This window comes from Bemisia tabaci, chromosome 3, assembly GCF_918797505.1.
Source record: "Bemisia tabaci chromosome 3, PGI_BMITA_v3".
In the NCBI taxonomy this organism is placed as follows: Eukaryota; Metazoa; Arthropoda; class Insecta; order Hemiptera; family Aleyrodidae; genus Bemisia; species Bemisia tabaci.
This window is the reverse complement of record NC_092795.1, coordinates 52,968,521-52,990,896: the sequence shown is the minus strand read 5'-3', so window position 1 is coordinate 52,990,896 and position 22,376 is coordinate 52,968,521. Positions and strand designations below refer to the sequence as shown.

At 37.6% G+C, this 22,376-nt stretch overlaps 3 protein-coding genes across 7 annotated transcripts; 2 read left to right on the top strand and 1 right to left on the bottom strand.

Annotated features, from left to right (window-relative positions):
- The first annotated feature begins 1,382 nt into the window (after nucleotides 1-1,382).
- Nucleotides 1,383-9,532, top strand: LOC109040241 (protein D1). Of its 5 annotated transcripts, XM_072298658.1 has the most exons (6): nucleotides 1,460-1,478; nucleotides 2,027-2,328; nucleotides 3,777-3,903; nucleotides 5,524-5,661; nucleotides 7,739-7,814; nucleotides 8,653-8,861. In XM_072298658.1, exons 1-6 carry the CDS (start codon nucleotides 1,475-1,477, stop codon nucleotides 8,825-8,827), a joined length of 822 nt encoding a protein of 273 aa, XP_072154759.1. In that variant the 5' UTR covers nucleotides 1,460-1,474; the 3' UTR covers nucleotides 8,828-8,861. The 5 variants fall into 5 exon arrangements, with proteins under 5 accessions (XP_072154762.1, XP_072154761.1, XP_072154760.1 ...); XM_072298661.1 differs by lacking the exon at nucleotides 7,739-7,814 and having other exon boundaries at nucleotides 1,383-1,487; nucleotides 8,653-9,532; XM_072298660.1 differs by lacking the exon at nucleotides 7,739-7,814 and having other exon boundaries at nucleotides 1,427-1,640; nucleotides 2,030-2,328; nucleotides 8,653-9,532.
- On the bottom strand, nucleotides 8,885-18,466 carry LOC109040258 (putative odorant-binding protein A5). Its single transcript, XM_072298667.1, has 6 exons — nucleotides 17,648-18,466; nucleotides 14,313-14,563; nucleotides 13,200-13,323; nucleotides 11,856-11,996; nucleotides 11,269-11,350; nucleotides 8,885-10,536 (listed from the first exon to the last, which is right to left on the bottom strand). Exons 1-6 carry the CDS (start codon nucleotides 17,769-17,771, stop codon nucleotides 10,269-10,271), a joined length of 990 nt encoding a protein of 329 aa, XP_072154768.1. The 5' UTR covers nucleotides 17,772-18,466; the 3' UTR covers nucleotides 8,885-10,268.
- A 184-nt stretch (nucleotides 18,467-18,650) lies between these two features.
- LOC109040259 (putative odorant-binding protein A5) lies at nucleotides 18,651-22,122 on the top strand. Its single transcript, XM_072298691.1, has 5 exons — nucleotides 18,651-19,040; nucleotides 19,628-19,754; nucleotides 20,346-20,483; nucleotides 21,024-21,099; nucleotides 21,826-22,122. The coding sequence occupies exons 1-5, from the start codon at nucleotides 18,744-18,746 to the stop codon at nucleotides 22,007-22,009; spliced, it is 822 nt and encodes a 273-aa protein (XP_072154792.1). The 5' UTR covers nucleotides 18,651-18,743; the 3' UTR covers nucleotides 22,010-22,122.
- Nucleotides 22,123-22,376: the final 254 nt, after the last annotated feature.

Here is a 22,376-nt window from a genome sequence, read left to right as displayed (position 1 = left end):
GGGGCTTGAAACTTTGAAAAAAGAAGGGACATTCTTAGGTGAATGAATAGGGCAAGTCTCAAAGGTATCCGCCCCGAGCCCCAAATGGCCCGTTTTGCACGTAGTCCTTTTCCTGGACCCATGGTAGTGTGTTACTAATATATTTTGAGCTGCTGGATTTGAAATCGGTTTCTTCCTATCACCCTACGGTTTTCCGGTAATGCCAATTTTTCCGAGCCTAAAATTGTGTATCGTAAAATCATCGCAAAAATACCTGAAATCAGCGGTTTCTTAGGAAAAGCGACTTTTCCGGAAAATGATGGGTGATCCGAAAAATCTGAGATCATATTTAAATTTAAGAGTTCAAAAAATGCATCGCCCATCGCAGACATTTTTAAAATGTATTTTTAACACACTTTGAGTTCGGGAAAGCTTTTACGCGATTATTTTCACAAGAACAGAAAAAATATATTTGCCTAAGTTTCGTTTGAGCCGTCGCGTCGTGGATATGGTGATTCTTGTGCTGCATGCATGAGGAAAGATTCTTTAGAATCCATCTGAATCGGTCAAAGAGAAGAAATTTGGTTCAAAGTTGGGGTCTACAGAATCGATCTGCTGAATGATGGATCTGATACTTTTGATTTTATCTCTCCAATCGAAATTTTAAAATAAAATAACTGATTTAAAGAGCCATGCCCTTGCAAAAATCAAGTTATTTAAGTCAGGTATTTTATTTTACTTATAATTCGGCTTGCTCATTGCAAACATGTTTGAATCTAAAATTTAAAAACAAGCCAATCGAGTTTTCAAAATTATCACAAGACGAACCGATCCTGTCCAATTCGATCCCCGACGAATCGAAAAAATTGATAGTTCGAGATCTCGCGCATTAGGAAGAAACGAATATTTGCTGAAAGCACGAGCCTTTCTCTTTCTCCCAAGTCAAAAACCAAATTGTATTATAGAAACGCAAAAATTATGGAAAGGAATTTATGCTCTCGATCCGCTTCAGAGGGAAAAGATTTGATACTGTCAAAAGATCAGCGTGCCAGAATCGATTTTATATTTTACAAAAAAATCTATGCATGGCTTACCGTTGTGCGATTGTAGATCGTGCATTCCCTTCGTGTGGTACTTTCTTCCAATAAACTTTATGTAAACGATTGATACACGAACTAATGACGCCTCTGATCAACCCATTGTGTTAGAGTTTATTGATTGTTTATTTTTCACTTTTTTCGTATCGTAATATTTATTGACCTCGGGTACTTCGTTTACGAGGAGTTGAAAGACATCAAAATTTCTCAGCTTCTCTCTCCTGCCAGTCTGATTCTATAAGTGTTGTGATATAAAGGCTCTAGTTTGATAAGAAACATGAATGATATCACAAGCTCATGATGTAATAGGAATGACGGTAATCATGGGATTTTTTTTTTTGTCATTTATTGTGTTTCAACATACTTTTAGTGTGACAGTTAATTGTGTGAGAAGAAGTATGCGTAAGTGCTGTACGTGCAACTTGATATATTCAGTCGATTTATCATTAAGACTAAGAAGGGAAAAAATGCGTTTATTTTCGCGCGACGTTAGTGGTTGAATAATTGTGTGGCTGGAATGGGATACAGCAACTTCGTGCAAGATCGAAGCCAGCAAATTTCTTGGTAATGAAGCTCTTGTATGATTCATTTTATTACATTGAAATTTGAGGAAAGATATGGGTTTATCAGTTTTTGAAAGTGCATTGTTGTTGTCCGAGAGCTTTACAAAAGATTTTAATTTTAAATAAAAATGGTGACCGTCACTACGTAAATTTTGTTTCAGAAAAACGTGTAAATCTGTCCAAATGTGTGTATAACGATTCACTTGTAGATTGAATCCTCTATTGCTCTACCTCGATTATATACTAAAGAAGGGTCTGAAAAATGTACAAGCGGTTTGTTTTCATGGAAGAGGGGAGGGGGAGAGGTGAACACTATAAATAAACTAGCAAAAGATACCTCATTTTTTCGTTTCATCATCGATTCACTGTTCTGTGGACTTTTTTCAGAAGAAATGTCAAAACCTACGTTACGAATAAAATTTATATCAAAGCAGGTGATTTTGCTCACTCTGTTTTGGGCGTCTATAACAGTTTCCAAAAATTGGGCAGTGAAAGCGGAATCAGATGAACCCACGGATAAACCACCCAATACAGGAGAAGGTGAGAACGAATTCGAGAGCACCCGCAAATATGAAGGAATGGGATATAAAGATCGAATCCCACGAACGGCAGCAAAAATTCGAAAAGAATTGATTCGGAACGAAATAATCCCAGAATTTTTTCATACTCCTCCAAGATACGAGGCTTTTGTAAGTACATCATATTTATTAAGAGCGAGCTTGCACGTAGGCATATTTATGCAGCCTTCTTTGTTTTGTTTTTATATTTTTATGTGCGATGAATTCCATGAACGGCATTAAACAAGAAGTGACCGAATTACATCTCGGGCAAAAATGAGTTAGGAATATTTTTGAGCGTAACTAGTGCCACATTCTTTTTTTTTTAAATATTTAAAGTTGAACGAAAATCGTTTTGATGTTGAAACAACCATTGAGTTTTATCTCTATAACATTGAGCCACGAAATATGCTAATGTAACGAAATAATATTTCAAACCTCTTTTCTTGGTTCCATCTTTATGAAACTTAGCTCGTTTTCTATTGAACTTGGTCCGTATCGCATAACAATGATCAGTATCCCAAAATTTTGTGGACCTTTAGCAGGGCCGGATTCACCTACTTGCCGCTCATGGGCCGCCTATATTTTTCCATCCCCTTCTCATTCGTTTTGAAACTCGATAAAAACCATCAAATGAACGTGCCAGCGGTGGAGGGGTGCATAAGAGGCATTTACTCGTGTTGAACACATTTTTTGGGAAAGCCCTGTCAACACTACTAGCAAAAGTTCACGAGACTTTGCGCGAAAGTTAAGTTCCGTAAACCTATCTCTGTGTGGACAAGGCCTTCCATTCATAAGACATGAACGAAAAAATTATGAAAGAACAAACATAAATGTGGTTCAATGATTTTAACTTCCGCCGCCGCGCCGCGCAGACCGCACCGTGTTGGACGCAATGCGTGAAGTATTCACGCAGTCTCGTAGGCGCTATGCGTCTCCCGCTGATCGCACTGTGTTTGCCGCAATGTGTGAGGTATTCATGCATTCTTGTAGGCGCTATCCGTTTCACGCTGACCGCAATGACCGCACTGTGTTTGATGCAATGCGTGAAGTATTCGTGCAGTCTTGTAGGCGCTAACATGTGTTACATGCCGATTGCCGCGCCGAGGGCTTCTCCGTTTCATCTCAAGTCCTCGTTATCATTTCTCTCCAAGTCGCGCCGTTCTAGGCCGAATTGCGTGTTTGGTCTCTCTCGTAACTCGACTCATTGAGGGTGCTGTCTCTTGTATCACTAAGATACGACAAACTTAGAAATTACTTTACTCTCAGGAAATGAGAGATTTTCTCGCCTTTTCTCGTTTGTAATTTTGTTTTTATAAATCCGATTTTTTTCTATACCTACACTTTAAAAAATTGTAAATTTTTGCCGCCCCTTAGATTTGCCGCCATGGGCCGCGGCCCATGTGGCCACCCCCTGACCTTTAGTTGCGTTTAAACAAAAACGTATGGTACTCAGTAAAAATATACTATCAGATTAGAGCGATTGGATCGAATTCATCTTTAACCCTAGACTCTTGTATTTCGCAAATCTAACTCTTAAACGTTTCAACGACTTCATTTTCATTTCCAAACGATTTCAGGTAACTTACTATAATGCCACCGAACCAGACATGGGAAATAACTTAAGACCCGAACAAGTCCGCTTTGTTCCTGACGCAGTAACTTATAGGTATAAACCGGAATCCTACTACTGCATTGTTATGACAGGTAAGTCATCCATCTAATATCTCGGACTGAACATAAACACTCACAGTAGATAGTGAATGAAGTGCATTTAATAACGGACGGAGACTGTATGAATTTATGCACGGAGGCGGAATACTCTTGTGTTATTACGTTCACAAATATGAGATCAATCACGATGTGGCTTCAAAAAGTTACCGGACTAATTCCGTCTCAGCCTTAAAAATGGCCCGATTGAGCTCAATTGGAGTTCATTTGAGAGCTTACTGTACTTTCACGAGTACAGTAGTTTTTAGCCGATTGAAAATATTTTATAAGTTTTTGTGCAGCGTCAGCTCTACGGTGGCATGGTTGACCCGCTCGGCGATATTGTTACTTTGATGGACTGATCCAGCTGGGACATCCAATTCTACTACAATTTCTTCAATGGTAGCACAAGCGCCTTCTCTAACAATTTTACGAACTTTCTCCACTTTTGCATCATTCACAGAAGTCGCAGGTCATCCCGACATTTTATTATCTTCCACTGCCGTCCTTCCCTTTAGGAAACGCAAATGCTAATCAAAACACTTATTCCGGCCCATCATCGCGTCATCACCGTACACTAGTCTAAACTAGTGTACGGTAAAGAGTCTCCTTCGCAACAAAATTTTGTGTTCACTCTTTGCTCAATTTTAGCGAGAATTTTCGCCGAAATTAAATTGTAAAGGCAGAAGGACACTAAACAGACTCGATTGCCAATGAAAATGGAAGTGAGGTCGATAACCTGCATTTTTTGGGGGTTCAAAATGCCACTAGTGAGCTGAAGTTTAGCGCATTATCTTGTGCGAGTAGGCGACGTACAAAATTGATTCTTATCGGCGCCCTCGTTTCATGCACTTGCCTTTAATCATCCACCTCACTTTCAGGAATGGATCTCGATGATTATGCCCTCCTATATGAAATTGCCGAGCGCGTCAAACATTCCACCTTAGAATTTGATGTTGTACATAAACTAATAAATATTTTTCGAAAGACTAAAAACCAGTGTACTCATGAGAGTATAAACTTAAGAATGACCTCCAGTTGAGCTTGGTCGGGCCACTTTAAGGCCAAGGCCGCATCAGCCGGTAATTTTTTGAACACACTTCGAATGGATGAGTAACCCAGTAAATGATCCATTTTGTTAATTTCATCAACGAGATTTGGAAATTCAACAAGTTAAAAAATGCGTGTCTGTAATGTTCTACTAATTGTGAGAGGCGACGCATTTGTATTGAAAATTTTGACAAAAAAATCTACGGTCAGTGGAAATTTTAACTTTTCAATGAAAATGCAATGGATTTAATTTGGGTACCACGGGTTTTTCAATATTACTAGTTAAAAAATATTTAATGTCCAAACATTGATTCACTTTTAAATTTGGGGTTTTCCTATCAAAGGTTTATTTTTTTCTGTCACACTTTACTATGCAGAGCAAAATTAGAGGGCACAGGAATTTTTTTTTAGTCCTCTGAGGAAAATTCAAAAGTGTAGTATCGTATCATTGAAGAGAACGGCGTGTTTCGTATTAATGGATTTGAGTTTTCTAGAACTGAAAATGCAGGTCCATTTAACTTCAATTTGTTTTTATTATTTTTTTTCATTATTGTTAAAAACGTAAAGGTCTCGATGAACCATCCAAAGCAGCCCCAACAAAAAGAGAATTTCTTCACTGGATCGTTGGAAACATTATAGCTGATAATCTAATAACTGGAGAAGAAATTGCCGAATACTACCCTGTTTTACCAAAAAAAGACTCAGGTAAAGTTCATTGAGGCCCCTATTATCTAGAATATGTGTAAGAAGTAAAACAGAAGAATCACTCCTACCCTTTAGATCACCCTCTCCGTAATCTATCAAAGTGGTTCTTCTTCAATTTGCATAGTTTAATTGTGACTGCATACAATTGGACTGCATTTTGCAATTTGGAACTATAAATTCTGGCTCTTCTGGAAAAACACTTATGTGCACAGGGAAACTAATGGCACAGACGTTCGTATTTAAACCGGGCTGGAATTTATAGTTCCAAATTGCAAAATGTAGGCCAATCGAGCTCAACTCAACCTAACATGCAATGAGTGGTTATAGATTATCGACTAATTGAGCTTTCAATAGCTCTCCGCTACTTGTTTTTAATACCAAACGACTCTCAGTATTTGAAATTCAATTGTTCTTTAAACAGGGTGTACAGTAGCGATTCATGAAAGTAAACAACCTTGTTTTTTCTCCACAAAAATGTATGTAAAAAAATCGATTCTTGACGAGGCAGCTTGCTTCACCTGAAATCGATATTTTTAATGAATTTAAATAGAATAAAGAATAACGGTGCCTCTTGTGGTGCGGTGGTTGTAGCGCTTACTCTATGATCGGGAGGTCCCGGGTTCGATACTCGGCCACGTGACCCGAGTTTGATGGTCTCAAACAACAGTTATCTGGGACTGGCTTGACTAGGGACGGAGGAGAATGGACTTTAGGGACGGTAAAGCGCAAGATTATCCCTCGTAGGATATTTGAAGTGTTTAAAAAAAAAAAAAATCTGGAAAATCGCCCTCGTCCTACGGTTAAACAGCTACACTGCATGTAGGAGCATGCTGCATGGGTCTTTTTGTCGTATATTTTTTTCTCAAAGTAACCCCGTTAGGTGGTGAGGCTTGCATTTGGGAAAATCCGCGTTCTTTTATGAATTTTGGCAACCATCATAACCAAATCTCATGAAAGACAAACCCAATGCCCCTTGCCGTTACTGCGAGTAACCGGCCTCTCCATTAGTGCGTTTGTCCATTCAAATGGGTCTTTGTCGAAAAGTGAGCCCCAGAAAATACGCGTCTTAACATATCCCGTTATTTCTTTAAACTTGACTGAATGAAATTTTCAAAATAGTACCTTCATAAGCGAAAAACAAAGATTCTCGTCACGAAAGATCCGAAACCCCTCTAGAACTCTCTTTTAATCTGAAATTTTAATATTTTTGAGTCTGTGGATTAATTCAACGCTATATGGACGTATTTATGCAAAACGGAATTATATATGCATGAAGACATGAGCCCTGCGACCCATTAGAATATACGCATAACAGGGCTCACGTCATAACGCACATAGTTCCGTCTGGCAGAAATTCGTCCATATGTCATGAAGTGTGAATCTCTTCAAGAATGTTCGTTAACAACTGTTGTCAGAAATAAAAAACGATGGTTTCTCAGGTGTTATTAATTTAGATTTTTTTTTGGGAGGGGGGGGGGCATAGCTCTTACTGGGGGCAATTTCGGGGAAAAAAATAAATTAGATAAAAAAAGTCTTATTTCAACTCAAGAATACGCTCCAGCAGTGTAGCTCAAGTCTCACGATCATAAACAATCACAATAATGGAACGATCAATATATCAAGATCAAGTGCTGTGATTGGTTCAAGTCGTCAAATAGGTCAATCACAACACCTGACTTTGATTTAGTCTACGCCACGAAAAGTGGCGGGTGAGGGGCGGAGACAGTCGGCCGGTCTAGTCTATCGTTGAAGGGTTGAAGCGCAGGTATTGGCCCGTAGTTGAAACGGGGGTAACGAATGGGCCAATACCTGCGCTTCAACCCTTCAACGATAGACTAGACCGGCCGACTGTCTCCGCCCCTCACCCGCCACTTTTCGTGGCGTGGACTATAGTTAGGTTTGATCGTGCGCTAAGAGCTAATGGATATTTAACCCTAAGACACTCTGTATCTTCCACGAGGTTTTACTCAATCTATACAAAGAAGTTGCGTTCACAGTAGCACTACTATCTTATGAATATAGCAGGGTGGATTAAATCTTACTTCATCATTTATTTACATACATTTAATTTCGGCAGGACTTCATCGATATCTCTTCTTAGTATTTGAGCAAAAAGGAAAGGTTGATTTCAAGGAGTTTCTACTAACAAACAGGTACGAAAATGGTTCAGTAATGTTTGAGCAGAGGAAACACTAATTTGTCTGATGATAGGCAAGTAAGCTGTAGAGACATGAGTACTGTGCTTATCATATTTAACATTTGATGTGCGTGAGAGAATGAACAAGTTATTGTATTGCTAAAGAGATGTAGATAAATAAAGAAATAGAATTTTCACGGGTAAAATTTTTCAAAACTCACGACAAATGCGTCAAATAAGTGGAGTAGAATCCTCATCGAAATCTGTATGACGAATTTTCAAATTTCGGTTGCCTGGACTAGTTTCTAGATTAGGGTGTTACAACAATCTCTTATCAGTTTTGTGTCTTCTTTCCTTTTTATCCTTTACAAAAACACATGAGCAAATCGTAGAATATTGCATCAAAATTAATGAGCATCTATTAAATATATTTTTCATAATTTTAGAACGCGAGTAAATATCCTACTCAAGTTGGCATCAGTGCGTAAAATAAATCGAATTCATTTCAGTCCCTCTGCCTGGACAAAGCCTTAAAGAACCATGCATGGAGATCAAACCAAGCAATTAATTGACCTGAACTTTTTAACAGTGATCCCTATACAAGAGATTTCAAGGTCGGGCCGACTTGATTTAATTAACAAGGTTTAATAAAATGATGCTTCTTACAAGGCTTGATTACTTTTAATGAGAGAAAGAGTGTATAATTGAACTTTCTGATGAATGTGAACATGATTTTACGATGCATTCAATTGTATTTTTTCCGGTTTAAATTATAAAATGATGAGTTGACAGAGCGTTCTTTTGTGAAGAAACTGGCGGATATTTATCTATTTTAATTTATTGTTTATTTTTAGGAATGACTGGGGCCGCGCTAATTGGTCAAGTCGGAAATTTTCAGAAGAATATTCACTTGGGGAGCCGTATGCAGTCAATTTCTTCTACAGTGAATATACTGATCAGACATTCACTCCGACAACGGAGGAGGATATCACAACTGAAATGTTTTACGCCCCTTCAGTACACTTTTGAAAGGACTTTGTGTATCGTCAGTGGTAAAAATGAGGGAAAATGTAGGAAAACGGAGAATTTGGCAAGAGGACTGAAATATTTTATTGTTAAATTCATAGGTAATAAATGGATTATGATTTGTTGTAAAGCGGTCTCAGTCGACGTCAAGAAACTTAGTTGCTATTTCAACGTAGTAGAACATCATCTATTTTGGTAATAGAGAGACTTACAAAAATGAAAACGATAAGAAGCAACTGGTTTGAGCCCAATAGACACGGAGAAAATTACATTATGTTAATTGCTGAGACAAAAAATCAGACAATTGATTATCTTTTAAATGTCATACATTCTTGGAGGGCCAAACGACACATTAACACCATATCTGTATTTAGATGACCTTTGGGCTCGAAGATTTCTCAAAGGTTTTGACATGATGATACAACGGATTGTGTTTGGAAACATTCAAATTGTATCGGAAAATGGTGCCAGCATAATGCGCTTTGTTATTTTGTGTGCTATTCTACGTTAGTTTTGTAAGTAACGCTAGCTTTGATTATTCAATCAAAGGCTTTGTATATAAAATTTAAGGTTAACAACAAACAAAGACCAAGACCAAGACTGACCTTTACAATCACCAAAGATTTCTAATGGAGCACGAAAACTAAGTTACTTACGCCGATGATTGTAAAAACATCATATTTGTAATAAATGTAAAAAGAGCTTTGATGATTTTGTTGTCTGTTCGAAATGATGATAAAAATACTTTAACAAATGATAAAAAATATTAAAGAACCCAAGATAAATTCAACGCAGATTATCCGTGATTATCTCGTAAATTTGAATTTTCACGCAGAGCCAACTTTATCATTTCCGGCTAAACATTATGCTTAAAAAAATTAAGTAAAACATGTATAAAAAATGTTTTTTCGGAGCTGAGCACTATTTTTACATTCTTTGTAACGCATCAAAAGCAAAAAACTCGGTTGAGGTCCTGAAGTCCTGACCTTGACGGCTACTCAAAATTTTAAACTGATAGGAGAATGAATTCTAACCGGATGCGATCGAACCGCTTTTTATATGATTTACAATGATAAATTGGACGCGTTTAAGAAAAAAGGAACTCTATCCGTTCTTATTTAAGCCTTGAGGTCCATAAGAATGCATGCATGACAGGGCTCAAGTCACGATGGATACAGTTCCTTTTGATATAAATCAGTGGGAGGCGTGAATGATCGATAATCGATGTTTCCCCATTTGAAGCTATGGTAAAGAATCTATTATTAAGGTGTTCGTTGCAAACACCCTGTTTGTTGATCCTTTTTCATAGGTTCAAATGGCAGATCAATCGATTTATCGCAAACACACCTCGCCACGGATTTAAATCCATCCAACTCATCTGGAAGAGTTTAGCATGAGAGCAGTGTGGCGAGTTGGGGACTCCTGTATATTCACAAACATGGTTTTACTCGCCAATACTGTTCATATGATCCTCTTCATCAGGAGTCAGGTCTAACTCAGATATGTCGAAGTCGATATCTTCACCTATGTGACACTCCTGATCCGGCACATCATCCGGATGAATCGTGGGACCCGTCTTCATTGGTATTCGTTTGGGTCTTGGTGCTTTACTCCAGTCGCCCAAGAAGAAATTGCACGCCCACGGCCCCGTCAGGTTGTACTTCTTTACGAACTCCTTTGTCGAGAAATATCCTCGCAGCATGTTGATAGGCCTGGAAATGTTTCCAACGTACATCAATATCATTATGTTGAGCATGCTTTGTAATGCGACTGGGGGGGGGGGGGGGTGGGGGTTATGAGGGGCCCCTCCTGACCGCTTCGTGGTCCAACCTCCCGAAGTGCTTTGAGCCACAGGCATAATGCGTTACGCTTACTTTTATGATTTTTTAATATCCTCTATACTCTAATTAAATCATTGTTAATACGCTCGATGGACGGGGTGAGGAATGAGAGGGTAGGGGGTAGGGGCTCCTCGGGAGAGGGGAGAATTATTCAATCACAATTATTTGCTCATTAACAGCCAACGGGCGATTGCGAAGGTTTCGCTGGCGGCATTAAGATGTAGAGGTGTTTAAGTAAGAAATATAGGAAAATAGTATTATGAAGAACGTACCTGGTGCAACTTTAATAAAATATCAATTACTTATTTCTGCATTTCCATTAGGTATTGCCAAAAAACCCAATGCAAGAAAATATGGGAGGTTTCTTCCTCTTCTTTATCCTATTTCGTAACCTTTAACATGCGATTTAATATTCTCAAATTGCAATGGAAGAAAAGTGACCGATAAATAAAAATAAAAATGGCATAAAATTATATTTGAAGGATTCGGAGCCCTAAAGAATTAAAAACTGTGTGAGCTGACACGTGCATTCCGTGAGCATCCAAAACATATGCGTCGATATTTAATATTAAGAGAATGAATTATGAAGAGTCCAATACTAACTCTGGACCAAGATGAATTTCGTCAAATTCCATTGGATCTTCTCCTGGTTGTTCATAAACAACAAAAATATATCGATGAATATCTGAAATCAATCAAATCATAATGAGCAAAGCTAGGGTCAATATTCAACCGTGTGTCAGAAGGAGAAAACTGTTGGGAAAGCAGTGAAAATAAAAAATTATGCATATTAAAATTGATTTGTTTTCAGAGAAGGTGTAATATCGGAGCAGGGCAGATTTAAAATTCCAGTGGTGTGCAAGGTGTTATTAAATACGCAGATTTCGTGCTAACGAGTGGATTTCAGACTTTTTTTACCGAGGTTTTTGCGAGATTTTCGTGCGATTTAACCTTAAAGAGTTTATATATTTGGTTGTTTCTCTTGCGTGCAACATACCCTTTAACTATATGTACATTTCCTAATTTCCAAAAAAAATTGCGTGCGATCCTAATTTTTGATCTCTTGAAAAAAAGTATCCCATAAAGTATTAGTCATAGTAATATCAACTAGTTCATATGATCCAAATGACTCATTGTTCAAGTTTTGTAATTTCCACGTCCAAAAATATGAACAACGAATTTCTACTAACGTTTGCCTCTGGATGGTATAATTCCTATGTACTCCGCATAAACATCTCCAAGTTCGATGTAATGCCCATAAATATTTGTAATGAGCCAATGGTGCCACTCTTCTTCGAAATCACGCGCATCACCAAATGGTCCATCGGGGTCTGGAACGTATACAAGAATTAGTTTTTAATAACGTTAAATATTCATGATAAATATGATGACTAGAAATTAATTTTAGCTCCAGAGCGGCAAATATATCTCAACTGGATGTTTTACGAAATATGATTCTCAAAAGCAACTAAGAAGAAAAGTGCATATGTACTCAAATATACACCAATAGTAATCGTTTCCCTTGATTTAAATGATTTAAATTAAAGTCTGATCATGTTTCATGGCTATGTTGTGAGGCGGTGCCTTCAAAATTTTGCTGTTTGCTTCAGTGAATATTTCCCGTAGTTCTTTAATAGTATTTTTGAATCCTGCGTCTACTGGATTTCTTTGGATCTTCTCAGCCATTCCCCCCTCCTTGATCGGGGGCAATTCGGGGCATTGCGGAACCTTGAATGTCTAGCGCATGGTATCTTTTTTACACTTTTTACAGCTTCTGCAATGCAAGTTGTGGCATCCGAGGGTTTTACAGATTTGACGACCTCTGAAACACTTGCCATTGACATTTTAATGATTTGTATCTGCGCCAATGAGTTTTACTCCTTTAACCAATAACCAGTTGTCAATTCCACGACGATTTTTCCCGTTTGCGAATAAATTTTCCGTTCAATTCGCCAAAAAATCTTTCTATCTCCGCGTTTGGTAGGCTTCTCAATGAACAGGTTTATTTATATGCATTTATCACAGCAAATCCTCAGGACGAAAGAAAATTTCGGTTAAGATCGATTTTCCGCTATGAGCAGGGTCCGTTATAAACAGGTTTCACTGTAGTTGATAATTTGCAACGAGTAATAGTGTGAAATAAGGCATAACAGCAGTCTTGCCGCTTAGTTGTTATTCTTTTTTTACGTCAAAAACAACGGGCGGGGAAGAGTACTAATCCAAGTTATAGGTTACGTTGGGTTAAGCATCTAAACTAACTTCGCGGCGAAGCTTAGGGTATCAAGTGAAAATGAAAGCGCCTTCGTCTTGCTATAACAGGTCAGTTTTACAATTCCGGCTGATTATAATGGTCAAGAAGCTGGTGAAATTTAGTAAAATAGAAGTGAAAACCGGGCTTTATTCATATTTTGCTGAATCGGACGTAGTTAAACATGGTTTGTGGACAATTCGGCCTACACTATGTTTGAGAGGAAAATTGCAGTTTCCCCGTGATACATAGGATCTTTGCAGTATGGCGTAATAATCATGCTTACCTGTCATAATTACAGTATAAAATTTCTCGGAATGATGGTGCCAATTCATAATCTTCGGCTCCAATCTTGTCTCATTGTAGGTCAGTACGTTGCCATATTTCACGACGGCATTCCGATAGTAAATCTGAATTCAAAACAACATGCTTCAACAAGTTCTGATTTTACAGGGAACACACGCAAATTTCCACTGGTGGTGGACTGACTGGTTTTCTCTGAAATCAGCTCGTAAGCTCAAAAAAAGCTCTCAAGTTGAGGCCAAAATGGAGGAGATATCCCACGCTATCTTGAGAGTCCACGTCTACATCAAGACAAACTCTCCATGCGAAGATAGAGAGAAAATACATTAGCAGGGTTGCCGTGTTTTCAGTTTTGGAGTCCCCCAAAAAAAGTGGCAACCCTGCTAATGTATTTTCTCTCTATCTTCGCATGGAGAGTTTGTCTTGATTTAGACGTGGACTCTCAAGATAGCGTGGGATATCTCCTCCATTTTGGCCTCAACTTGAGAGCTTTTTTTGAGCTTACGAGCTGATTTCAGAGAAAACCAGTGGCATCATCGTGTTTCTCGCGAACTTCTACATAAGAATCAAAGGTCAAATCGCAAATTCCTCACACATGCAACATCTCCATTATGTGACTGTGAGTTACAATGAAATCGTCTACTTAAATTCTGGAACACTGATGGGCATCGGACGTTCTCGCACAAGCCGATTTAATTGATATCTGCACCTAGTGTACATTTCCCATAGAGTGCATAGAGTCGTAATGTAACCGGGAGATCTAGTGCCACTTTTAAGCATTTTCCAGGTCCCGAATTCTGAGACTTCTGTGTCACACCTGGTCACTTTTTCGATACATAATCGATTGTTTTCGATTCACGGGTACCCGGCCATCCGATGGAAACAAAGGAGATAGGAATTACCACGTATTCCACACCGCCATTTTGGATCGAACATGTATCGAAAGAGTGACCGAAGCTCGGCTCACACCGTGCTCGGAACTCGTCGAGCAGGACATAGCGCCAGCTCTCCCATTTAAATTGCGACTCTATGTACTCTATGAACTTTCCAAATGACTATACTATCGTTGCTACAAAAACTGAGAACTATACCATACCTCTAAAGGGTAAATAGGGACGACTGAAATAAAATCAGGAACGACGTGGTGCTTGACGAGTTGCTCACGGTAATCGATTCCATTATACGGGCTTTCAGTCAAGGGATCATAGTCTTCGTATTCGTTTACCATGTCGGAGGCGTGCTCGTAATATACAGGCTCCGTCGTTGTTTTTGGTGGCTTTGGCGTGCGGAGTTTTTTTGGCTTCAGTGTCACCCATAGCTTATCCCGTGAATCCTCTGAAGTCGAAGCTACAACGAGCCAAATAATAGTTAAAGACAAGCGTTTTGAGGATACGAGAGAGAGACAGCGTTTTTTTCTAAGATGCAATCTTTCCTGTTAATCATCATACATGTGTCTTCTTGTGTTCTTCTCGCAGTTTAGAAATAGGTATTGAAAGGTTTGAAGTCAATTGAGTTACTCCTACAATTAGATACACTTTACACTCTCAAGTCACATATTTTAAAGCCAACAAATACAAATTAGTGAATTTTCGGCCATGAAATTTTCCAGATTATTATGGCCTAAAAGCAAAGTCCTGCCTTTTTCAATCACTTTCAAGAAAACCTTACAGAGAGGCGATAAAATATTTAAGGTACTTAAAATTACATCGTATCATTTTTCAAATTGATGTGTAGGATAATTTAATGAGACTCTATGAAGTATCCGTACAAACTGCATAGGAAGATGATCTTTCTGCATGTCATTTTTGAGAGGCATGAAATATACAACAAACGGTATACCGTATCATTCGAGAGGGGAGAGGGGGGGGGGGGGGTTGTAATCATGCTAAGTGTTCAATAACTGCTCTATGATCATTGTAGATCTAGATCCTACAAATGTGATAAAATTAGGCTAAAGAGCCTTGTTAAAAATGGGTCGAAATTCGCCCCTTTTTAGGCCCTCGATTTTGCAAACAGGAATTGCGCCAAATTGTTGCATATGATGCCCTAAGTCTCTGGTAAAAATTTCAGCTTGAGTTGAAAAGTGGTTTCGGAGATACGGGGGGGTGAAGTGGGGGAGTTGAGCGGCTGGCGTGCGCTATTTCCGCGGCTGTTCCTCGCCGAATCTTCGTTTTGATGTCACCCGTTACATGTTTTTTTATGTAATTTTTCGCGTACTTTCCATTTCTGGCCTTAAAAATTACTTACAACCACTTTTCAAGGCGCTAGGGGGTGAAAATAGGGGTTGAACGGCCAGCGGCGCGCTCTTTCCTTGGCTGTTCCTCGCCAAATCTTCGTTTTGATGTCACCCATCACATGTTTTCCTATGTAACTTTTCGCGCACTTTCCGTTTCTAACCTTAAAAATTGCTTACAACCACTTTTTAAGGCGCTAGGGGGTGAAAGTGGGGGTTGAGCGGTTGGCGGCGCGCTCTTTCCGCGGTTGTTCCTCGCCAAATTTTCGTTTTGATGTCACCCGTTACATGATTTTCTATGTATTTTTTCGCGTATTTTCCATTTCTGGCCTTAAGAATTACTTAAAACCACTTTTCAAGGGGCCATGAATTTTTTTCGCATTTTTTTTTTTTTTTTTTTTTTTTTTTTTTTTTTTTTTTTTTTTTTTTTTTTTTTTTTTTTTTTGGGTTTTTTTAACTGATTTCGTATTATTCCCTAAGATCTATTCGTGCCGTATATTTTCACGTTTTCTCAGTGTACCTCCCACGTCGCACGAGAATATGCGCATGATTTCATCCGAACATAAATGTTTACACGCCTAAATGATATGCAAAGACGAGCGTTCATAGAAGGGAGATGGTAGAATAATGGCAGAATCATCAAGTGAAGCTTTAAAGCTTTCATGAGGGGGGGAGGCACATTTGTAAATCGATAAGTTGCCATAGGTCTTAATTTTTCATACTTCCCTTGACTTAATTAGGGTGACGATTGGTCTCTCAGCGTGAACGTGTAAATGTACCTGTGGTCATAATATCCTTAAATACGGCGTGTAGGCTGGTAATGTCTGCTTTTAAATAAATAAGTAACGAAGTAAAGGACAGATTTTTTATTAATCAGATTAATGTACTGCCCGGGGCATATCTCAGATTTTTCCCCATATTTGCCATGTCATTTTGGCGTGTAAACATTTATGTTCCGATGAATTTTCTCGTGTGACGTGGGAGGTAAGTACACTGAGAAAACGTGAAAATATACGGCACGAATAGATCTTAGGGAATAATACGAAATCAGTAAAAAAAAAAAAAAAAAAAAAAAAAAAAAAAAAAAAAAAAAAAAAAAAAAAAAAAAATGCGAAAAAAATTCATGGCCCCTTGAAAAGTGGTTTTAAGTAATTCTTAAGGCCAGAAATGGAAAATACGCGAAAAAATACATAGAAAATCATGTAACGGGTGACATCAAAACGAAGATTTGGCGAGGAACAACCGCGGAAAGAGCGCGCCGCCAACCGCTCAACCCCCACTTTCACCCCCTAGCGCCTTAAAAAGTGGTTGTAAGCAATTTTTAAGGTTAGAAACGGAAAGTGCGCGAAAAGTTACATAGGAAAACATGTGATGGGTGACATCAAAACGAAGATTTGGCGAGGAACAGCCAAGGAAAGAGCGCGCCGCTGGCCGTTCAACCCCTATTTTCACCCCCTAGCGCCTTGAAAAGTGGTTGTAAGTAATTTTTAAGGCCAGAAATGGAAAGTACGCGAAAAATTACATAAAAAAACATGTAACGGGTGACATCAAAACGAAGATTCGGCGAGGAACAGCCGCGGAAATAGCGCACGCCAGCCGCTCAACTCCCCCACTTCACCCCCCCGTATCTCCGAAACCACTTTTCAACTCAAGCTGAAATTTTTACCAGAGACTTAGGGCATCATATGCAACAATTTGGCGCAATTCCTGTTTGCAAAATCGAGGGCCTAAAAAGGGGCGAATTTCGACCCATTTTTAACAAGGCTCTTTTCCAAGTTTGAACTCTTTGTGAAAGTCACATACTTAAACCTGTACGTGTCAACGCACCTAACTAGGTTGAGGATATTAGTCCGCTGTTGAAATATTTAGGTGCTAAACCAATTAGGCTAGTACTGAATGTTCAACTGTAGAAAAAAAAGGAGATAAAGATAGAACATATTTCGACTGCGTAAGTCCGCAATCACATATTTCGTTTGCAGTGTCGGATAATCTCCGTCTCTATGTTATTCTTTTTAAAGAGAACAAATTGATATCATTCCTTGAAGTTTTTGCAGAATTTGCTTTGCACAAAGAAGAAAAATCACGGAAGTTTTAAAAAATTGCCGTTGAGTAGCTTTCCGTTTAAAAAATAAAGTATGACAAGAAGTCTTTGACATCGCAAACCGAGTTGTGTGATTGCCGACTTACACTGTCAATACCTGGCTCCGTTGTTTTTATTTGTGTGTGTGTTGTGGTCGGGTTGGTCCGTGCGGTCGAAGCATTCCAACCTGTTAGTATACACAAAATACGGATACTTTTCCTTATTTTTTGATTATTTATCATGAGTTTCAATTAAAGTAAAATTTCTTGCTTCGAATCAAGCTGTGCCGATTAGATTGTTCAACAGTAAGCGCATAAAATAATTTATTTCGATAAACCCTTGATGGAAAAATGCACTTTCAAGAAGAAAACATGACAATTCATCGGTTTTTCTTCCATATTAGTAGGGATCAAAATGGAAAGTTTGCCGTCCCTTCCACTTATAAATTTTAGAGTTGAAAATATTGAAAATTTTTTGGAGAAAAGAATGCACGTCAGCACATGATATTTTTGTTTTGACAGCGAGTTCAATAATGAATGTTCGTACAAAGGTCCAAAATTACTCGCAATTTGTTTATTTTTTGATGATGTGTATGATTCCACAAATCATTCCGTTCCACAGCGACTGCATACTTTTTTGTATCCATAAAATGGAGGTAATTCTCTTTTGACTTAGTCTTTGAATTATCAGCACGCACTTGTCGCAGATTTACCTTTAGGTATTTGAGTCAACTGAACAAGAAAAAACACGCGAATAAAATGATTTCGGATAGGGAAGTATAAACAAGCAAGTGTTTCCACTCCATTTTTGACTGATTTAAATGAAAGTAAAGAACACGGAGACGTTCCAAAGCTTGTGAAAAGTTGATTGAAAACTTGATCTAAACTTCCTGGATTACATTTTCTTTGTCAAATGTCGGCTGCGGGCTGTATCAACTGCAGGCTTATCAAATATGTTGCTGATAGGAATAATTGATAATCGAATACACTCATCACGCCTGCTCTCAACGAAGCATTTTTTCTTATTTTTTATTATGTAACGAGACACTTAAATAATCTATTACAATAGATCTGAAATGAAAAAAAGCGTACTTACGCAAAATAAAATTATTACTCCATTTGGTTTTTATACATTGACGTTGGGATCTAAATGAGATGTTTGGCGTCCCTTCTTTTAAAAAAATTCACAGCTCATGATATTTTTATATTAAAAAAATGTTATTTTTTTTTATTTTTGGAGGAGGGAGGTGCACTCCAATTTATGTCATTCGTTTACTCTTCTTTATAATTATAGCACTGGCCATTCCTGAGAGGTGGGCATTTCTTGACAATTATGAGGACGAGCCATCTCATACAGAGAAAAAAGACAAAGAGTTCGAGCCTACTTACAAGTACAATCAGCCGGCGTACCTTGATCGACATCTGCGGAGTGCCGCGGAAATCGAGGAAAGTTTGAAAAAGAACGAAATTATTCCAAATTTCTTCCCCATCTCACCTAAATACGAGGCATTTGTGAGTACATTATCTTCTTCTTTCATTCACAGGAGTACATATTAAAGTAAATAGGGTATTTTACGTGTGATGTCAGAATATGTAGAGATATATTTTCTCAATAAGTGAAAGAGGTTATGGATGTATAGAATTTGCGAAATTTAAAATGCAATGACATGAAATTTGCAAAAAATGTGCATTCATCCTCGTGTTATTACTAAAAACAGATTGGAAATGCTTGCGTAAGCAACCAATATCACTTATAGTGATGGTTTGAAGCAAACGATATTGGTGTTTTCTTTGCTTTTCCTGTTGAATGTAACCAGGCAAAATAGTTCCTCGTGTTAAAATAATCAACCAAATATCTGTCAGTTTTTTATTTTTATCTGCCCATGTAATTGAGTGAAACATTTTCTCACATTAAAAATATGATCATTTGCCAGATTTTTAAAGCAGGCTCGTAAACTACAACGAAAATTGACTTAATGTCTAATCTTAATTGGAAATTGTCCATCTTCACTTTCATACTCATTATTCTTGAAGGAATTTGAGGAAATATTTTAAGGTCAAAACAGCCAATTTCACAATGTTAAATCTATCGATTCCAGGTAACATTCGAGGGTGGTATAGAGCCAAACATGGGGAATGTGATAAGACCGGAACAAGCTCGATTCGGTCCGCATACAATTGCCTTTAAATATGAACCCGACCGTTACTATTGCATTGTCATGATAGGTGAGAAATAATCCGTTTAGTTTCTTCTGATGTAATGGAATAGCAGTTGTGATATTCCTCTATTTCAAAGCGGTGCCTGAGAAACTATAGTCATTAATATCTTTGTAGGTCAGATTCAGGTTCTATGGTCAAAGGAGTGACATTCAGTTATTTTTATCTCGTTACATTTAAGAGCTGAATTTCAGGTAAAACGCGTTCATTCAACTATGCATTAATTTCTTTTCAACGAAGGAATACACGCTGGGAAAAATAGTATAATTATTAAATTTTCTTTAAATAATTAAACAAAAATGGATTTTGTCATCGAAACTGAAGTAATGCGGTTCTTTTTAACAATATACATCACTTCAAACCTCAGCCCAAGCTGTGCACGGAATCCTACGTAGTAGAAGTCTCATCTCTTTTAAACATTATCACTGATAAATTAAAAAGAAATTCTGCCACCTTGCTCCTCCTACCATCTAATAAAATGATTTGAGGAATTTATAATCTGTTAACTTAAAATGTTCTTTCGAAGTACAAACACTTCCTACCTGCCCGGTTTTCAGTCTTTATTGAAACCAATTTTTTAAATGTTTTCAATGAAAATAGGTTTAGATGTGCCTTCCAGAACAAATCCGACCGAAAGAGAGTTTCTTCATTGGATCAGTGGGAACTTTATTACTGATAGCTTTCTAGCCGGAGATGAAATAATTCAATACTACCCCATCTTACCAAAAAAAGACACAGGTAAACATTTTAATCAACAGATTTTCCATGAGTATGGTCTTCGCACGATTAGAAGTATTTGAAAAACAGGACGACATAATTTGGAGGCTGTAAACATAGAATTTGGACACTAATGACTCTTATTTTCATTTTTCTCTTTCTTAGTTCAGTTTAAACCAGTCCGTTATATAAGTAAGTATTTTCCCGTTGAATTATAATTCAGGCTTGTTTTGAATAACAACCAAAAACTATAATTGTTTTGGACAATCACCTAAATCAGTCAATGCTGATGATGGCATGCTAGATTTCAAAGCCGCGGACTCAAGCCAAATGCTCACGTCGTTGAACCACTTCCACAAAAAGTAAAACTGGCTGCTTACTTCAACAGAACCTGGGTATTTTTAACATCATATGCATTTTAGTCATTGACCATTACCCATCAATTGATGCAAAATCTATTACCTGTACTTTTGGTGTCAGGGATTCCATTAGTTGAAAATTAGTCAGAAAATTTGCCATTTCAGCCTTATTTACTTTGATGTGTTTTTTTTTTTTTTTCAGGGCTTCACCGATATCTTTTCCTAGTTTATGAACAAAAAGGAAAAGTTGAGTTTAAGGAGCCTCCATTAACTGACAGGTACGTATGTGACACAACAGCAATAGCAAGCAGAGAACAAATCGATTTGCGCCTAACACTGGACAAGTTTGCTCATCACTGTTTGAAACAGTGACTAGGTCAACTCCTTTAATACTATAGCCAATGTTGAAATTTAATTTTTAAGCATTTTAAACAATAGAATGGCAAATAGGAAAAAGTTCAACACTCTGATTGACCCCCTCTTCCTCCTCACTGACAAAAAAATGTTCACAGAAACCGACGGTGAAGAATAATAAAAGTCACTGACCTACATATTTTGCCTCCAATTAAATTACTACCAATTAAAAAATGAATAAAATAGACAACTTTACAGCCTTGTGAGCTAAAAGATCCATGTGAAACATTCAGCCTTAATCATTTCAATTGACGCCTGAGTTCAAATCAGTACTTGAACATAACCAAATGAATGTTCCACTGATAACTTTTAAAGAATTGTTAATTAAAACTCCACGGGTACGTCCATTGGAATGACACAAACCAACATACACACATTTATTTAAGTTATAATACCAAGAATTTTAATGATATGCCTCGTAGATGTTAATATTTAGTATTATATACCGTCTAAGAAAGTCGGTACCTACTTTTCTGCTCTATTTCAACCATTATAATATCTTAATATATACGATATTCTAATACTAAGATGAAGACGTATCACGGACTTTATCTTCCTCTGGTTTTTATTAACTTGTTTTACTTTTTTAGGAATGATTGGGGCCGAGCAAATTGGTCGAGCCGAAAATTTGCGGAAAAATATAACCTTGGGGAGCCGTATGCAGTCAATTTCTTCTGCAGTGAATATACGAATTTAACATTCCTTCCAACCGCAAAGGCTTACCTGACATCCGAAGTATATCCTGCCGTTTCGACGATTAGGAATCAGATTTAAAAAAAAAAAAAAAAAGTTTTTTTTTAGAGCTATTAAACCTGTCGACCTAAAATAATAATGAGATGGAATTTTGTACGTTAATCGAATATATTAGAAAACTAAAAATATTTTAAGATTTTGGTTGTTGTATTGCTAAAGTCCCCATCCATTAAAACATGTGAGTTTACACTGCACTCTCAGCACCAACAGGTTTTTGAGCAGTCATTTGGATCATACTCAACGTTGAAATATAATTTTGTTGTTATATCGATTTCAGTTCAGCGAAATAGGTATACCCCAATGAATATAAAGACATTATGATAATTTTGCAAAGTTTAATTTCGTGTTTTTCTTAATTTTTTATGAAAGTGTCTGTATAAAAAATAAT

Coding starts and splice junctions, on each gene's coding strand:
- LOC109040259 (XM_072298691.1), top strand. CDS start 18,744: ATGTTATTTTTTTTTATTTTTGGAGGAGGGAGGTGCACTCCAATTTAT. Junction 19,041..19,627: donor CACCTAAATACGAGGCATTT/GTGAGTACATTA, acceptor TATCGATTCCAG/GTAACATTCGAGGGTGGTAT. Junction 21,100..21,825: donor GAGCCTCCATTAACTGACAG/GTACGTATGTGA, acceptor TTACTTTTTTAG/GAATGATTGGGGCCGAGCAA.
- LOC109040258 (XM_072298667.1), bottom strand. CDS start 17,771: ATGATAAATAATCAAAAAATAAGGAAAAGTATCCGTATTTTGTGTATA. Junction 13,324..14,312: donor TCCCTATTTACCCTTTAGAG/GTATGGTATAGT, acceptor TTTTGAATTCAG/ATTTACTATCGGAATGCCGT. Junction 11,997..13,199: donor TTATACTGTAATTATGACAG/GTAAGCATGATT, acceptor TATACGTTCCAG/ACCCCGATGGACCATTTGGT.
- LOC109040241 (XM_072298657.1), top strand. Junction 2,329..3,776: donor CTCCAAGATACGAGGCTTTT/GTAAGTACATCA, acceptor AAACGATTTCAG/GTAACTTACTATAATGCCAC. Junction 3,904..5,523: donor CTACTGCATTGTTATGACAG/GTAAGTCATCCA, acceptor AAAAACGTAAAG/GTCTCGATGAACCATCCAAA.